This window comes from Cottoperca gobio, chromosome 7 (assembly GCF_900634415.1).
Source record: "Cottoperca gobio chromosome 7, fCotGob3.1, whole genome shotgun sequence".
NCBI classification, from domain to species: Eukaryota; Metazoa; Chordata; class Actinopteri; order Perciformes; family Bovichtidae; genus Cottoperca; species Cottoperca gobio.
In genome coordinates this window covers 6,946,326-6,965,835 of record NC_041361.1, presented here as the reverse complement: position 1 = coordinate 6,965,835, position 19,510 = coordinate 6,946,326, and the positions used below count along the sequence as shown (strand labels likewise).

At 39.1% G+C, this 19,510-nt stretch overlaps 1 protein-coding gene across 3 annotated transcripts; it reads right to left on the bottom strand.

Annotated features, from left to right (window-relative positions):
- Positions 1-7,275: 7,275 nt before the first annotated feature.
- Positions 7,276-18,436, bottom strand: LOC115011386 (dystroglycan-like). Of its 3 annotated transcripts, none has more exons than XM_029436547.1 (4): positions 18,178-18,436; positions 15,074-15,180; positions 11,572-12,136; positions 7,276-10,678 (listed from the first exon to the last, which is right to left on the bottom strand). In XM_029436547.1, the coding sequence occupies exons 3-4, from the start codon at positions 11,992-11,994 to the stop codon at positions 8,369-8,371; spliced, it is 2,733 nt and encodes a 910-aa protein (XP_029292407.1). In that variant the 5' UTR covers positions 11,995-12,136; positions 15,074-15,180; positions 18,178-18,436; the 3' UTR covers positions 7,276-8,368. The 3 variants fall into 3 exon arrangements, with proteins under 3 accessions (XP_029292407.1, XP_029292406.1, XP_029292405.1); XM_029436546.1 differs by having other exon boundaries at positions 15,104-15,180; XM_029436545.1 differs by lacking the exon at positions 15,074-15,180.
- Between the last annotated feature and the right edge of the window lie 1,074 nt (positions 18,437-19,510).

Sequence of the window (19,510 nt, the reverse complement as noted above, 5' to 3'; positions counted from 1 at the left end):
AAGAAGCATGGCATAAACAATGCATTTCCATTTACAAACAGTTCACAGTTATTTCAAAGAAAAGTAAACGCCTAAAGAGAAAACAAAATACTGAAATGGAAATGGAAATGAATAGTTGAGGAAGAGTGATAGATATCCACATCAAACAAAGACTAAATTAATTTTAAAACCCAAAAGGTACAGAGATAAATCACATTCCACACTTGTTCACAGAAACAGCTGTCTGGTGTTATGCTTTTATTTAGTTTTTCTTCTTGAAACAGATCCTAATTCAGGCTCATAAATCATCCACACAAATCCACCTTTAAAAAAAGCTACGAGTTTTGCTTTGGGCATTGTGCAAGAAGTGTACAGTCAACTGATTATAAATCAATTCAAAGTGTGAATTATGGTCTTACCACACAAACTACATTGCTGAAGATTGTGCGTCTCATTTTTCAGTTGGCGGTGGAGTGTGGAGCGCTCTCCATTTGATTAAACTCTAGCCAAAGGCTGCATCAATTATGTATCTTCACAATGGAGTTAATGGACTGCAATAACAGTTGAAGATGACTTGACTAAATTTCCACATGACATAGCAGGAAAAATCTCACTTCAGTAATGTAACTCTCGTGAACAGCTTGTCTCAAATGATAAAAGATCTGCTTTTAGCATATTTAATAAAAACAATTTTTTTTGTGTCTTCAGCTCCTTTTTAAATCGGTAAAACATTATTAGCCTACCTCTGACGGGCCAGTCTTCTCCAGGAGAGTGTAAAACACTCCTGTATGTTCCTCAATGAACCCGTGTGTGTGTGTGTGTGTGTGTGTGTGTGTGTGTGTGTGTGTGTGCACTGAATGCATATGTGTGTTAATGTCTATGCTCAGCTTGCGCTCTATCTACCTTGTGATCCAGCTTCTATAATTCTGGTCTCTGGGGTTTCAGTCCCCTCAGTGGACCCTCGCAGAGCACAGAAGGGGACCGCCAAACCCCGACTACACAGCCACTGACCCATCTGGCCAGCAGGCCAGCGGGGAGCACGCACGATGCAGAGACCAAAGCTCTGCACAAACATCCTGTGCTAACATGAGACTAGCAGATCACTCGACGCCAGTAAAAGGTAGAAATAGTGTGCAGCAACCCCACACTGAGCAAGCCTCATGTTTTATTTTGAGATGTGTGTTGTTTGAACTGCGTATAATCACAGAGGGCAAAGACTTTCCAGCTAAACATACACCACCGAGAGGAATATGCTGTACGGTGCATAAAGTAACAGTGATCCCGCTGCTGCCTTGTGTATAATTTAGAGCAAGAACAACATGTTGATTCAGCTGTGATCTTTGCAACTCATGCGAAGCTTGGTCCAACATGACATTAGAGCACAGAAGGGGGGGGGGGACCTGACCTCAGTGTTGCCATTTCTCCTCTACACTCCAATGCACAGCCATGTAAATGTTCCTAATAACTTCTCACGTGCCAAGTGTCTGCGGCTGCCCTCGGCCCCTAAAGCAAGCTTAAAATGCTGCTCACACCATTAACTGCCAGTGCAAGCAGCCAGCACAAGGCAGCATCTGTCATGTTTTCTCCCCTCGCTTATGAAACCCTCCCAACTTCCTTAGCTTTGTCATGCCTCTGAGAATCCACCGCTTCCACGGAAGCCGGCGCCTTCCATCACTGAAGACGAGGATTTCCATCCCAGCTCTGGAATGGATCCAATTTATGAGATAAGAAGTGAAATGCAATTAGTCTACACTTTCTAAATCTGTGACTGAATGATGGGGTCTCACAGTTGTTATAACTTATCTCTCTTTCTAATTATGAGTGTGACTTAAGAGAGGACCGACACATTTTATTATCAGGGGGAATTAACTGAGGATCACTTCTTTGCTGATGCACTGTTTAATAAATAGCAGCCAACAGTGATACTCATTGATTCTCATGTGGCGTTATGTTAACTTGGAAGGTAATGAATATAAATAAACTCAAGTATCTTATAATAGGATCTTGTTTCCTATACACACAGTATCTGATAAATGATAATGGCAGTTTTGAATTGTGTTTACCACGGGCTAAGGTTAAGGCTACTTGCTATTTCTCGACAAAAGATATTATGATATCATGGTTATCAAGTACTTCAGTATCTTTGCCATGGTGTAATGCTACTGCCATCTACTGATACTGCAGCGATCTCCATCTTTTCCTCTTTCCTCCTGCCTCAGAGCCTTGTACTATCTCTACCTTGTCTCATAATATACAAGATCTGTACAACCGGTACTGACATAATACTAAATGTACTTCTGAATAGACTTCCTGTTCAGCGCTCAGGGCAAGCAAGCTCATTGTGTCAGCCTTTACAAAGCATTCAAATGAACTTACTTTATTCTTTCACAAGATGGCGCTGCGGTCATTGTTGGTGGGAGAAATAGATACGTGAGGATTTATCTTCATCTTGATCATGTGGTTGATAATTCTGCAAGAGAATATGAACACATATATACTTGTTTGGCAACTTTGAAGGACAATGCATTTAATTGTGTTCATTTTCCTGGATATCTAAATTTACACGTGCCAAACCCCCTAATCTGTAACCTGCCACGTGGGGATCAGCTTTCTGCCATATGTGAAAAAATAATGTACACACACAGCATGTCAACGAAAGAAAAGCATCACCAAACAATTACCACACTACTACTAAACCTCCTGTGAAGCTTGCTACACTTCGGAATCCCCTTTATTGGCCAAGTATGTGAACACATACATTGCTTTGCTCTCAATGTACCGACACAGAAATAGACATAATAGCTAAAAAAATGCAAGCAGTTAATCCAAGTTAATCCATTTACATCTATCTAATATGTGATATTGTTACTCACCATTGAAGGTTAACTCTCCGGTGACAGATCGAGGTCCTGGGTGGATCAAATGTGGTTCAAACAACAACAACAACAACAACAACAACAACAACAACAACAACCAGTAGTTGTTGTAGCTAGCTCCCAAAATTAAAAGGAAAAAGCGCATAATGTTTTTGATTTTAACAAATATTTTCTGAAACAGATATTATATATAATACTTGGTCCCTACAAGCTTTTTGGTTAATCATTGGGCTAATGTTGAGATGCTAGTTAAGCTAATTTAGCAGTATTCAGACAACATTTGTGAAATTTGGATCAATGTTTCCCGTTGGGTTTAATATGGGTTATTACCAGAACAAAAAGTACCGATACCTTTTTTGCTTTAAAATGCCCCAACTTAGAGTTGCGTTTGGTCTTGTAAACATTTAATATTTTTACATACAAAAAGTACAATTGATCTAGAAGCTGTATGTCTACATTTCAGGATTATGCAAAAATAAAAACTCACTGATGTTAACTTTCAATTCATGCTCTATTACCTGAGTGTATCATTAACATAGGGTGCAGCCTGTATATATATTTATGTATATATATATATATATATATATACATATATATATATATACACATACATGTATATATATATACACATACATGTATATATATATATATATATATATATATATATATACACACATGTATATATATATATATGTATACACATATACATACATATATATACACATACATATACATATACATGTATATATATATACATATATATATATACACACATATATATACATATATAATTATGTATATGTATGTATATATATATACATGTATATGTATGTGTATATGTGTGTATATATATATATATATATATATATATATATATATATTCAGACATACTGCGAGAGCACATTCTCCATTATCTATATGGTATGTATAATATTATGCAAAACAGTTTTTATGGATTGCCTATAATAAATATGAAATATATGCCCCTTGCTTCCCTGACAATTATCCTTCATCATTATGATGTTTTCTTTTATCATTGTGCTTTCAGCCTAATGGGAAACAGAGTGCCGCATTTCTTTGGCTTTGGGCATCTAATGAGGCCTATTACTGAGTTGTCCATATCATCTGCTGCTGCCCACCATCATGTCCTTTCTATTTCCTCTGCTAAGTAGCAGATCGCCTTACCGCCTCCTCAAGCACGAGGATGCATGCAAAGGCTGATGCTTTTTTTTTTTTTTTTAATCAAGATAAAAGTTTGTGTCAATAATACTGTGCAGAGGAAATAATTACCCTCCTGTTTGCAATGAGAGCTTGGCCTGAGATGATATGGGCATAATTAGAATTTGTTATGACCCCAGGAATTATAAACGCGCTTACAAAGCACCAGTTTTGATTAGTGTTCTGCCAGTGTCTAAAATAACAAAAGGTACAGCAGGTGTTTTACAAAATGTGGATATGTAGAAATCTGTAAAGGGATTTGGAACAACTCAAAGCAAAGCATGTGCATTCTGTGTACTCTTATTTCAGAAATGAAAACGCCACGACACAGATTAGACTGGTGGTTTTGTGTGCAGAGCTGAAAAGCTTCCACAAAAGTTTTCAAGTGCAGTGCCTCACACACATCAACAACTAAAAGGTCAGTTCTTCCAATAGGTTCTCACTAGGTTATACATTTTTCATCGCGTACATTAACTTTCATTCCCAATACATTATTAATGAGAGCAGTTGGAGCTTGATGAAGTGAGAGATTGGCAACACATAAACTCACTCCACATTCTGATACACCCTCATTACCTTCTACTGGCTGCTGTTATTGATTAGCTCGACTCCATTTGTAGATTCAAACTACTCAACTGCTGCTGTAGATGTTAGCTGATCCTTTAAGGAGAGTATTATTAGAAAGCATATCTCTATAAGCAGTAGATTTGATTTACAAGTCTACAGTAGGTTGTATACTTCTGCACAAAGTTGTCACTTTGTTTCAAGTCGTATGTAAGTTGTGCTGCGATATTAAACTAACAATTAAAATGAAAGGTGATTTGTTGCATTTGACCTAACAAAGTGAAGTTTGAACTGTTGTTTAAGCTTACAGTAGGGCACTGCAAGAAAAAGGCACATACAGCGTTTGCCTTCTTCCATCCTCATCCCCGTAGAGCTGCTGTCAGTTGCCTGATTGCGAGATGTGACTCCTGTCTGTCAGCGGTCAGTGACTCGTGCATGTGCTCCCAGAATAAAATATCATCCTACAGCTGCATACTCTGTGTGCCAGGGTGTCACACTGAGGCACTCAATCCTGCCGTTGTTGGTGGCTGCTTTATCATACTGAATCAGACTCTGCAAAGTTACAGGAGGAAACGGTTTGGATGGGGAACCTTTGTAAGGACAACGGAGATCACAGCATAATTACTATTATGGAAAGGTTCTTGCCAAATACTATTTAAATCGTATTATTATTTTAATGATCAAGTTAGCTTCTGATTATTGTCGCGATTAATTGTTTTGTCAATAAAACATCGAAACAGTGAAAAATGCCCATCAAAGAGCTCGAGGTGAAGTTATCCTTAGCCTTCATTTGTGTAAGTAATTTATGTTGCCTGGTGCCATTGTCATTACTGTAATGTATTGTATATATTGTTTGTACCCAACACCATGTAACCATGCCAATACAACTCTGAAATGATGCCTTATTTATTTAACAAGGGGTGAAAAGGCAGTTCTTCAGTCTGCATGTTTTTAAACAGCATAAACTGTATTTAATCACACTCCTTTGTTTAAAGTCCAGTGTCACTCATTTGTATGTAAATGAGTCAGTCGCCCACAGTTAGAAAATTGTTGGCTAATTGAGAAATGATTATTACATTCAATTTGCAACATAACCCACCCCATAATCACCAATTATGTGTCATAATAACTGGTAAGACTGCACCAATGAGAGCAGGGCAGATAATTACAGCACTGACAATGATGGAATTAAATAAGTAGAGTTCACACTCTACATAAAACTACAACCACATGACTGGTAAGAGTGAAGTTGAGTCAGTGATAAAAATAAATAAGACAAATATCTTTCTCTTTGCAATAAGGCATGGTAGAGGAGTCTGGAGATAATAGGTGATTCTATTTGAGATTTAAATGTAATTTAACCCACTTGTGTGTCAATTCCAAAAGCAACTTTTCACCACATACACATTATTGCTATCTGTTCATAGCAGTTCAAGGGTTTCTTTCAGGACTACACAAGAACACATCAAAAAGTCTTGTATTGCAACTTGTACTGAAAATGTACATTTGTCAAGGCAGCGTGGGTCACTAACCAGTGCAACTGTTTTTGGAATAAGCCATCATTACACAAGCTCTATACTAAAAGAATTTGAGAGCCGATATTAGTCATTGTTATTGATATTTCTCTAAGAGATGTAGGCGCACAGAGCCAAAAAAAGAAAAACTGCCCACCTCAATGGTGCAGAAAGGGAGCACTTCTCTTAAAATATCTGCTGTGTATTTGGTTTATTTAACAGAAAGTGTATAGCTCCCTATTGTAGCCTGCTTCTATAAACATAAATGTAACAATACTGTAAAGCAAGGCAACAAAAAGGCCACAGGAATCAGATTTGTGATGGCAAAATACATTTTGAATGCAAAGTTGGGTTAAGTTATTTCAAACCTACTTGTAAAATAGCTCAAAGTCTGTACCTAAATCTCTCATCTAAACATGTATTGCATCAACATATATTCAATGTGCTGTATATTGCATTCTAATGTATCTGGTAAATTGTGTTCATCAGCCCTTTAGTACACCGATAGACATATTGAATAATCCAGTTCCATTTTCTTAAATAAAAAAAAGGGACTAAACACACTCACTCAGACATACCATCTTTGAGGCTTTACAAATAGTATTACATTTTATTAATATATTTTCAAAAACAAGTTTAAGACTGTATCAAAAACTCAGTAAAAACATTAGATTTTTAACCATTTTTTCTTATGGTGATATCAGATATGAAATGTACATAATTCACATATTGTTGTGGTTTCTTTGTCCAGCCCCCCCCCCCCCCCATCATATTGAGATAATGCATTATTTTTTGTGATGGGCAGATAAACAGTTCTTTTGTACCCTCACAATCTATAAAGTAATTTTTTTTTTTTTTTTCATGATTGTGATCATAAATCTAGACATACAATTAAAAAATAAAATTATTTCCCACTCTGGCCCTCCCTTTCCCGACTAGGTTTACTGATAAAACACTAACATTATGGAGTTGTTTAATTTCACAGGCACACAATTATGTACATCCCCTTGTCCCCATGCCTTATCTGAACTGACAACAGGCAGTGCACTAAACAGAACAGTGCAACACCTAGAGGCAGAGCAGTGATAATACAGTACTCTAAGCCCGCCCACCCACCCTCATACTAACAAAACCAACTCAATATAAGACGGTGGATCTACCTCATTGACTATGTCGCCAATTCTCACCCTGCTGTGAACCACAGCATTCCATTGGCCCACTCATTGTTGCAGCAACCCCACACTGGTTTGCCTTGCGACCACAGACATCACCTTGGCAACAGCAAAACCAGTCATCTCACAGGCAGGTTTCAGTGGCACACACATTAACAAAAGCAACAAAAAAAAATAATCATTATTTGTTTTGTAACTTAATTAGGCTACATCTACAACAGGCGTGTTCAGTGTATTGTCCTTTGTGATCAAGTACCAGAGGAATCACATGGTGAGTTCAAGGATATAAAAAGAAAACAATCTTTTTTCCTTATTGGACTACCACTCACTGTGTTGAATTATGTGCAAGACACATAGTGCAAGGTTTAACAAGAATTTGCATAAGTGCAAGGATTGCATGTTATTGTCAAGAGGGAGCAAAGCAGAGGAGAGAACAAGGAGATCAAAGTCTAAGAAACAAACAGATTTTTGTGTAAATAAAGTGTTTCATGCTTTCAGTTTGGCTTTTTGTATTCATTCCCCTCTAGAAATAACAGGTGCAAAATCTTAGTAAACCTAGCCGAAGGACAGATAAGAGCGATATAGAAACTCATAAAGATTAACATTGTGAGGGAGAGCCTCAAGTCTGTTGTCATGGTGACATCTGCTCAAAAGGCCCTGCGGGCATCAGTCTTTCCTGCTTCTTTATTATTTTCTATACAATAGAAATAGTACATCATTGAAGATAAAATTGACTCTTCTTGGCAAAAACAGACAAAAAAAAAAAAAAATGAATATGCAAGAAGTCAAAAGCAGATCAGATGGACAAAAAAAAAAAAAGAGAGTGCTGAATAACAAACCTTTCCCCCCCAATCCATTTTCCCTGTGCCAGTAGTAGAATTGTACAATACAGTGTCTTATCCATAATGGTCAAATATGTGGGTATGGTTGCCTGCTCCTCTACAAAGTCAAAGCCATTTCATCAAACACATGTAAAATTACTCCTGTAGTAGTTTTCAACAAGCATCCCTAAATTTGCTTTCCAAACTGAAAGCTATAGTGTGCGTTAGGGAGGCACATAGGGAGGTGGTGACCGGTATGAGGTCATGTTCTTGGGGCGAGAGCCTTTACCCTCTATGGGGACAGTAAATGGTGGTGGGGGCTGGTAAGGGGGTGCATTAGGATCATCATCTTGATAAACAGAATAATCCTCCAGCAGATCCTGGTTAAGCAGGGTACTGTGGGGGCCAGCCATGTTAGGATACTCTGGAGGGGGAAGTGGGGGCTTTTCTTCCTGAAGGATGAGAGGGATGCTGGAGGACGGGGGCGACTTGGAATCATCCAACTCATCTGCAAATATTATGGGGACTCCTTTCTTGATGAAAGTGGCCTGCTCCTCTATGGTCATCTTCCCTTTGCGCTTTTTTCGGTAGCAGACCATGGCAATGATCCCGGCTATGAGCAGCAGGGCAGCTACCACTACAGCAGGAATGACAGTGTGTAGGTACACATCATCACTGCTCCTACGACCCGTCCCAGGCGAAGGTGTGGCTGTAGGAAGAACAGGCATTGGCACCTCTCCTGGTGGGATGAACGTGTAGCTCTGACATTTATTGGTGCCACGAATGGAGATGTTAATGGGTTTGAAGTCAGGCTCCATGGCTTTGATGAAGGCCAGTTTAGGTGTCCCTTGGGGATCAGAGATCCTGTTGCTGAGTACTGTGATCTGGTCCTTTGGACAAGGACTCTGTTGGAGACTGTTGTTGGTCCATTCCACCACAATAGAGCCTCTTGTGATGCTTCTAAGGGTTACAGTGCTGCTGTTGCGATCACCAAGGGCATAAGCTAACTTTTTGGTCAGAAGAATCTTCTTATGTACATCATTGCTTAATGTTTTAGGGTCGCCATGGAAACGAGCTGCAAACACAACTGATGGTTTGTCATTGGTAGACCAACGGTTGACTTGAACCTCAAATGCATCCATGATGCTCTTCCCACCCTTATCAGTGGCCAACATAAAATACTCATGTTTCCCCTCATGCTGCTCTTCTGGGAGGCCGTACAAAAGCTGGATAGTGCTGTTGAATTGTATCCAAGATGTTTCACTCACTGGTTCTTTGGGGGTCCTCTTCAAAGTCAAGCGCAGCTTATCAGTAGTACCATCCTCCCTGTCAAAGAATGTATCAGGAGGAATTTTAACCTCAAAGTATGTGCCAACCCATGTATTCACCTGATCAATGGCGTTGCGGATTTCTGGGGTTTGATTTGAGTCTGGAGTCAAAGAGAGAGGAGTAGTACGCTTCGGCGGTTTAGGTGTGGTGGATTTGGGTTCCCGGGGAGCTGGGGTGGAGGTTTTGGGTTTCTTAGGTTTTCTTGTAGCAGGGGGTTTGGGTCTTTTGGTGGTGCTTGGTGGTGTTGGCAAAGCAGTGGCCTCCACAAATGTAGGCCGGGTCATGGTTGGCTGAATAGGGATGGTGCTTGTAGTTCCTAGTACTCTTGTGGGTTGGGGAGGTCCAGACACAGGTGTATGGGCTATCTGATCTCTGACCCTCATAGTAGGCTTCACTGGAAGCGGCAAAGGGCCTCGGACAGGGGGAGCAGAGTTTTCGGTTGCTGGGGCAATAGAGGGCGAAGTTGGGGTGGGAACAACACGTACAGGGGGTTCTGGGTGAGTAGTCGGAGGAAGCAGGGAGGGCACTGGAGTAGGAGTATTGTACAACTGCCGTCTGACCCGTTTCACTCCATGGGGCTTTTTGTTGACAATGTGCCAGCCAACCACTGGGTATCCCAGCCTGGCTGACATGTTCCCATCCTTTGCTGAAGATTGGACACTGTAAATGTCAGGGATACTGCCCTGGTCAAGGGCACATCCCAGTTTCCATGACAGTAGGGCCCCATTTTCCACCACCTTCTTGGCATTCCCTGGTCCAGCCATGAAAGCAGACATGTCAAATAAGCGGTTGTTGACAACAGGGACCACCCTCATGTGCTCCAGGGGCACATGAGAGAATTTTCTCATAACGCCCAGTAGGTTGACCCTCTGTTCAGCAACCATCTTTGTCAAGTCAGCATCCAAGATGACCGTGAGGACAGTGACAAGCTCCTCAGAGCCACAGGTGAAAGGCTGGATGCCACTGATATCAGATTGCAGAGTGAGCAGGGCTGGCTCAGTGTCTGCCCGTTCTTCTGGGTACACTTCAATAGAGAAGACCGTGCTGGGGAACACTTGGCTGCCAGTCTTCTCAATTATCTCCTCTCCAGACACCAAGATATGATACACACCTTTATCCTGCTCCAGGGCCAAGCCTCTCAAAATGCAGCTTTCTTTGTCCCAAAATAGCCAAGAGGGTAAAGTCTCCTTTCCCATTTCAGTAAGCTACAGGAGGAAAAAGAGAAACACTATTACTGTTTTGTACTACAGAGATACTTCTGAGATGCAAGTTAAGTCAGAAAAGGAAAAAGTAATTACTTATTTCATTAAGTGAGAATTCACAGCAATTAAAAAATGTAAACTTAGTAGGACCCAAGTGATGTTTTAAAATTACTTAGTTTTACGAAGAATTTTATAATAATATGAAACGGAGAAAAAAGGTAAATATTAACGATTGTGAAGTGTTACATAGGAAATGTTTGGTAATTACTAAAACTCAATCACTAACATACACATAATCCTGTGTTTTAACGGTTTGATATAAACCGGAACTAGAAAAAATAAATAGATTTGACCGCAAACCAGTCAAATATTTAGAGTAAGAGCAGAAATACTTTCACCATCTCCCCAAACCCCTCCATATTCCATTCAGTTTATCATATCTCAACAAATTTGAACAGGAAGCAGAGTGAGCGTCTATTCATAATAACTATGCGAGTCATCACTCTTCATTTTGAGTTATTACTGCATGACAGGATATCATTCTGCATCACCACTTGGGCCAATAATAATCTCATCTCATTCATAAGTCTGACTGGAACAAATTGCACCAAAGTCAGGATCAATCAGCAGTGAAACTGAAGGGATAAATACTATATATTATCTTAAGCCAAAGAAACTTTCTGTAGCCCCCATAAGAGATTTTTTATTTTAAAAAATAAATTTAAAAAAGGTACTGATATTCTACACATCCTCTGTGATACCCCCAACCTTAACCCAACACAATATTATTACATAATAAAAAGGGATTTAAAATAACAAATGCTTCCCACATTAAATTGATACATTCATCTCAACATTTAATCGTTCCTATTACGTCCCATCTGCAGGTTACTTACATTGACAATACAGGTTGCATTGGCAGGTCCTGGAGGTACCTTCAACTGGAACACCTGGCCCACGATTGCAGAGGAGTCAGGGATGCCAGTGTGCACTGGCCCATTCTTTGCAGAGGAATCTGGGATAGCTGTAGGCGGCCCCTCACCAACTGAAGATGCTGCAGCCTGGAGCTCAGAGAGCACAGAGGACTGCATAGAAGCCTCTAGTTCCACAGATATTATCTCCACAAGTGTCCCTTGCTGTTCTGGCACAGCGCCCTGAGCCATGGTCACAAGAAGCCCTATTACCAGAGGGATAGTCCTGCACGAAAGAAGCCTGCGCCTACCAGCATCCCCACAGCTCATGTCTTTCCGTTTATAGTGCATAGCAATAGGCCTTTGGGCTGCCCAACAGAAGTCTATGAACAACGTAGGAGGCCACATGCACTGACGTCAGTCTGATGATATGCTTGTAGGTCAGGTTTCCTAGTTATTGGCTATGCTCACAGATGCAGTGGTCTCTTTGTTGTCCTCTGTGATCCATGAAGAGATCTTTGGCATTCTGTTAGACAGCCATGTCAGCCAGCTACGTGAGAAAACAAAAACAAACATGAGTGCGACAAAGTGACGAATGAAAAAAACAAACATCAGTGCAGACATACTAGTTGTGTAACCGCTTACAGGGTTCAGTTTCTGCTGATACCAATTCATACTCTGATCTAAATACATCATCCGACCCAAATACTGCCAACATTATGTATATTGCATGCTAAAACTAGTTTGAAAATGGTATTACAGTGCTACAGAATAGTTTCACTAGAGTATGATGGTACAGCAACATTTTCCTATTACATTAAAAGACCCCATACATCTAGTACTTTATCTACTAGATTACTTGCTTGTGCAGACTTGCAATTTTATCGACTAGAGCAAATCCATGCTTATTTTTCCCCTGCCAATATCAAGGAACTAAAATGTCTCTGAATCTATAAATGCCTAGAATTATTGATCACCGACTTAAACCACATTTTTAATTGTGCATTTCATTTGTTAGACTGCATCTCATCACAGCAAAACTAGTTTGTAGTTGGATACAGAGAGGAGGGAGGGAGGCAGTCTCCTTTGAACTTCCATGCCCATGTCCTCCATATTATATAAAAGGACTAGTACATGTGTGAAGGAAGGAGTGATTTTGGACACAGCATTTGTCTTCCCACTTATAATTTAAAATAGAGACAATCATTAAAATTAATATATCACCACACATATACTGAAAACACTGATGCAATTAGTTAGCTGTGCCAACAGCATAAACTATATTTCCTCTGCAGAGGTATTCAAAGTAATAAACATGATTAGAAAAAGGACAAATTGATCCCCTACTGATCTTCACTTCTGTCATGGCATTTTCAGTAATAGCGATTCTCATGAGATGCATGCGTGTCAAAGGTTGTTTGTCTTGGTTGTAAGTTTTAATTAGGTGCCCTTAGGGTTGGAATTAGAGTCTCCATTGTGCCGACCCGGCCAACCTCAATCCTGTAGCACTCAGAAACAGGCAGAGACGGGTCATCCAATTGCCTGGAATCCTAATGCCTGACTGGCACAAGGCTGTGACGTCAACTTAAACAAAAATATTGCCTCTGATAAAATGCTCCAAACCCAGACATCTTCTTACAGAGGATCTCTGTAAAATACAGGTCAATGACTGGCCAACATTTTGATGAATACACTGCATCATGAAATCAGTTAATTTATATGAAACCTCTTTCTAAGGATGTTTAACGCTGTTTGAACTCACCCCCACAATATTTGGATGATTCATACAAGCAACTGCCAGTAAAAGAGGGCTGGACTGCAATGGGATAGGCATCTCATGGGAACCAACAGAAAATAGTTTCAAATCACAAAATATACATGCATCTACTCTAATACAGGCAGAAACTTATACTCGACCTCATCGTTTTAGGAAAATCTACAGGTTTAATGAACAAACGAGGTCATTATTTTTTAAAAATGCAAGGTCTTCCAGTAGAACTGTATACCTTTAAATACAGTAGCAAATAAAGCTACACTTCATAGTATTGGTTTGCTTTTCACACTTATCCACTCGCTTTCTCTGTGTTGCTCACTCTCTAGTCAGACAATCGATCTATACACTTGTTTTTACAGGAATAATATTAAAACAACACTATCACTGCTGCTCTCGCCTCGGTCTGACATTCAAACATCTGGTTTGTACGCATTCCTGTGGGAAATGACATCAAGTATCTATAAATGAAGGCAGAATCCATAACATTCTCATTCATTTTTAGTTCCCAGTGTCTGAAGCAGTTTTTTAACCTTTAAAACCCATTTAATAAGGCTCATTTGCAATTCATGCATTCTAAAAAGGTGACTTGTAACAGTTGAGCGACTGTATTTTCCCTGCTGAAAGGCAGAAAGAGTTTCAATAGAAAACATTGTGGCAGGTGGGAGTGATCAGAATCTCTGTGGGAATTGGGACGTAACGGTGGCAAATCATGCAGAGTCTGTACAGGCCTCTAATGTTATATCATATGTTGCAAAGATTGTTTTTAGACATTGGCCTCAGAATTCATGAGTGTCAATTTAAGGCTTTAATCTTATGGCCCTGATACAAACAATACTTAACAATAGCCTTTGCCAAGGGTCAAGACATATTGAATATTTGGTTACTTTAGTCTTATTTTACCAAAGATTACTCAGACTTAGAAAAATAAATAAAAATCATGCACAACATTACTATGAATTGTGTAGTTCAAATTATCTCTGGCAAATCAATATTCAGACTTCTGTTAACCTGCCAAATTCATACCACAAACAGCTACTTTTGCAACTTTGGTTTCATGTAGTCTCGCTCCTTCGCTCCCTTTTACAATAACTGCCCACCTTATTCTGATCTGACCATACAATAGTGAGAAACCTGTACATCGATAATGGTGTACAGCTCAGCCAGTGCTACCGAGACAAGCCAACCCACTGCTTTTGATAAAAATTTGAAAGTGTATGATTCATCACTGGACAAAAACCTACATACAAAAGCGGCAGCTACAATCAGTTATTTGTTGCGAGGAAAATCAATTGTGTCAGTAGATCATCTACAGTCGGTGATAAATAAAAACAAAACACGTAGGCTAATACATGCAAGAGAATACAACAGATCATATTGTATAATCTATATATGTGGCTTTCATTTTATAGAACAATATCTACTGCAGGTATATGTTGGGGGTTTCCTGGCACAGAATTTAACTTATTACTAGACAGCCACCTTGGAAAATTAGAACATACAATCAATTCACACCCACAAGTCTCCTGTACCCTACACCATGATGTATGTCGTTTTAAATGTTGGATGGACAAATATCATTTCAAAACACAAGATATAACAAGCAGAGTCACTCTGGAATGTGAAAAAGTAATAACACCCTGGTTATCCATTTTGCTAATGTAACATTTTGCCACCTTTTTGCAAATAGGCAGAGAGTACCGAGTCAGGTCTCACCTAAAACATTAACCAAGTTGAGACGTTCACCTTATCTGGCATCTTTATCTACTGAGTCAGTTCAGTGGGACTCCCCCTGCACAACTCTTCTTCCGACTCTGAAGATCCTGGACAAACACAAAATACCAAAAGGTGTCTTTTACTTTTAAGTCTAACTTCACCCCAGGTCTCAGATCAACTCCAGCCATTGGATAATTGTTTTAACTCAATTTTAAAAAGGACAAGATAAGTCCCAAACGGTCGACTCAGCCAGCATTAGCCTTACAAGGTTCAGGGCTGGTTTAGAACAGTAGATGGCGTGTTGAACCATTTTCGAGCCATTTTCAACCCATTAAATGTTGATTTTTTTTTTATAAATGTGCAAGTCAATATTAACACCAGCATTGATGCGTTACATCAGTACAGTCATATTATTTAGTTTTAATGTTCAAAGAGTGCAGTAGCTCTTTAAAGGCTGAATCTTCAATGGCCTACAAAAGGCCAGCCGAGTGTATGTATGTATGTATGTATGTATGTATGTATGTATGTATGTATGTATGTATGTATGTATGTATGTATGTATGTGTATATATATATATATATATATATATATATATATATATATATATATATATATATATATATATATATATATATATATATATATATATATATATATATATATATATATATATATATATAAATAAAACAAACAACATGAAAATAGGTTTTACCTATAAGCTTGATTTAACTCAGCATGAGCACGCCTCACCTCAGGCTATTGCCACATACATGTGATGGGATGGGGGGGGGGAAAGCAACATCTGAGCATCAAAGTAAGCTCCCCACAATGTGGCCTAGATTATATCACATTCTCATTTCACAGTGTGTGAGTAATTCAGAATCCAATTCAAAATATCATCGCATTAAGAAATATGAAACATTTTAATAAGTCAATTTGCAGTGTTCCAACCGTTCAAATGAACAAAACAATATTACAATAAAACACGTGCATAATAGAATAGTAATGAGGATGTGTCATTTAAAAAAAAAAGGGCAACAATCAAAACGTAGTTTAAGATGAGGCCATGTTGCCTTTTGTTGATAAGATTGACCTTAAATGCATTGGTTGGAACATAAAAATAAAAACGTGTATCATGTACTTCATCACAATCACACTAAGTAGAGAGCAACATGAACGCCTTAGTCACATTTCAAATTGCTAAGAGGGGATAATTGTGCCTCATTGTTATCATGACATTTTCCAATTGCATTGAAACTAAGCTATATGGGACTTTCACTAAAATATGCAAGACATGTAGTTTTAAAATCCAAGTGATAAAACAAAGGTTCAATAAAAGTGTCATATACAATATTTAATTGGGGTTGAGTATAATACAACTTAATTGCCCACTGAACACCTTTTAAAATCTTACTGTGATGAGCCCTTTTTTTATGTATGGTAAACAGTACAATGACACAGGCTTGAGTGTGGATGATTTCAGCCCATTTCACAAAAGACGCCCTGCACTACTGATAGGGCACGAAACAGTTTACAACCACGGTTTCCATGCTTTCTGCAGTTCAACAGTAGTTAAAACTTGAAAATCATCAAAAATAATTAGGCCTCCGATGCACAGTGGCACTCAGGGCCAATTCAATTGACGTACCACATCCAGCAGCCTCTAGATAGTGCATGAGCTGAATAACAAACATATCCACAAGACAAGCTTGCTTTGCAATTGGATGTTTCCCTTGTGTTGCCCTCTACACACTGCTCAACCAAGTAATGAAATATGTGGAGAGAAAACACAAATCGGCCTTGGCCGAGTGAAAGTCTAACTTGGCATGATGACCCGAGAGCACCTCGTTTAACGCTACAGGAAAACTACTAGATGCTGTCAAAACACAGTGTGTGAAGTCAACAAATCTCTTGTTGGTTTTTCTGTGATTCAATGGGTATCTAACGCATGAAGCAAAAGTAAAGTTTCAAGTGTAACACAATGGCAACGCTAAATCTCTGCTTTGTAAAGCTTCCCAACAAGTGACATTTATATCTGAAAATTAGCCGTCGTTAAGATGTATTGTTTTTCTTATTTCGTATAAACTGATTTAGATGACCAACTGCTAATGACTGACATTACTAGCCACACATACTATAACTCGTTATATTATATGACAACATAAGGATAAAGCCAAGCTACTGGAACTACGGTTAAACATGTCCACGCTAACTAAATAGTAAGTTAGGCTAAACCAGCCCTTCCCAATTTAACATCAGCAACGAAAGAGACCCTGTGGTTGATAACAACAAATTACGTTTTTATCGGGTGATTAAACAAAAAAATAATTGCTATCGTAATAACAAGTTTTAGGATTGACATTTGTGTCCTAGTAGCCAGTTATCGTGTAACGGCTACAGTTAGCTAACCAACTGAAACGTTAGCTGCCGGGCCCGTTTCAGTTGCCCCCGTTTCAGTTGGAGTATGTAGACGAGGCCTTTGTAAACGTTAACGTCACCTACGCCGTTCAACCTTGATAAATCATTTAACAGCCTACACTAAGTAAACTATGTCTTTATGAAAATATGAATCTCTAAAACTTCTTGAAAACGAACAGCTGCAAATTCAGTAACTAGCTGCGTTAAGTGCTATCCTGCATCTGTCCGTCGCTAGCGCAGAGATGCACCTGTTTTATTCTAGGCGGAAACAAGCAACGAGCTGCTGCTGCTGCTGCTGGGGCATCCACCACACAAATGCCTAGCTCTTTCAAAATATTCAGTGAGGCTGCGCTACTGCTGCGGTTACTGACAAAAGCTTGCTTCTTGACAATAACCTCTATAAAAAGGCAGTGTTAACGTGAGCAAGCTCCATCACTTTCAAACGTCGAGCACCAAAGTCGAATAAGAGCAAATGGACTGATCAATGATAGCCACCGAGTGACGCTAACTAACAAGCTAACGTCAAGAGAGTAATGCCGAAGACAAAAATAGCTTGTTACCTGTCCTGTCAGCGGACAGGGATCCGAGCTAATTCTGTAAATGAGTCGAGTTTGCACAGATGACAAGGGTGTCATTTTTAAGGATGCTACTGCTAAAACAGCGACAGAACACAATTCAAACTGACCTTGTTAGCGAGCTAACGTTAGCTAACTCGCGCCGTAATGCCTCCTCTTCTACCCGGAGAGCGCCGCGGAGACTTCCAAAATGCCATTAAACATGCGCTTTCCCCTCAACGCCACAGACAGATATCTAGCATTTAGAAAGTAGAGTATCTGGGCACAGTCGAGTGGAACAGAAACGTCTCTGGTTAAGTTAGTCTACAGATAGTTCACTGCTCTGTATTGTAATTATGTCGGTAGCAGCAACCCCTCCCTTGCTGCCTCTGTCCTCTTCGCAGACAGGTCTACAGGTTGAGGCCAGTCGTGTGTGCCAGCATGACTCCGCCTCCCTTTTATTTGGAGACATGCAGGTGAAAAGATAAAATGTCACTCGAGTCTTGTGTGTTGGAATGCACTGTGTCGGTAAATCTCACGATTGTATACACAGTTTAATATTACAACCTTTATTGAGAAAGTTACTTACTGTTGAATTCTCATGACATGAATGCAAGTAGACTGGTGGGGTGACATACTTTTAGGACTTTGACCTATGACCTTGACATAAGCATAATTCTTTCATTTTTAAGGTTATACAAATGTAATATACAACTCTAGAAATAATATTTCTATTAACATTTTGGACGTAAAAAGGTTACCATGGGTGTCTATGTTTGTGTTTTTATTCATATTAAGATGACAAACAGTTAGACTATACATTTAGTTTAATACTTGCTTCCTTCTCCTGTGACTTTCCAGCAACTATTAGCCAACAGTTATGACCAGGACCTTTGTGGTTTTATTTCCTGCGCACACATTACCTATGTTTGTATTTCACAATACAGTAAGCATTACATGAAAGATAATTTAATTTGTTCACGTAGATATAATCATGGCATGTCAAAAAATATTGAGCCCTTCATCACAAGTATATCTCAAAGGACTTTACAGAGAATGAGCCTACTTTGATCTAACAAAAAGAACTCAGCACAGAATAAAATGAGACAGAACAGAATGCAACAAAAGGAATTAAACAAAGCACAAGACGCACAATAGCAAGTTTGAAAGACACACATGGCCTAAAGGTGTCGTAAAATCTAACCTCATAGCATTCCTTGTAATAAAAACTTAAAACTTAGACAGTGAAGATACGTATCTATTTACTTTAATGTCCTTTATAACAAAAGGTAAATACATTCCTGAAGAGATCTCCCTACACCTCTATCTGTGCTACATGGAGTCAAAGTCACAAAGTTCAGATGTGGACCATTCATTGTCTAAAGGTTATATTTGTTGAACTGTGCTGAAATAATTAGTAACTTATTTTCTGTTTTTTGCAGGTTAAAAATGATGTTTGTATTA

Bases quoted from the DNA above. Each gene is read 5' to 3' on its own strand.
- LOC115011386 (XM_029436547.1), bottom strand. From the start codon at position 11,994: ATGTGGCCTCCTACGTTGTTCATAGACTTCTGTTGGGCAGCCCAAAGG. The intron at 10,679-11,571 runs GTAAGTAACCTG...TTCCTCCTGTAG, and splicing joins ATGCAACCTGTATTGTCAAT to CTTACTGAAATGGGAAAGGA.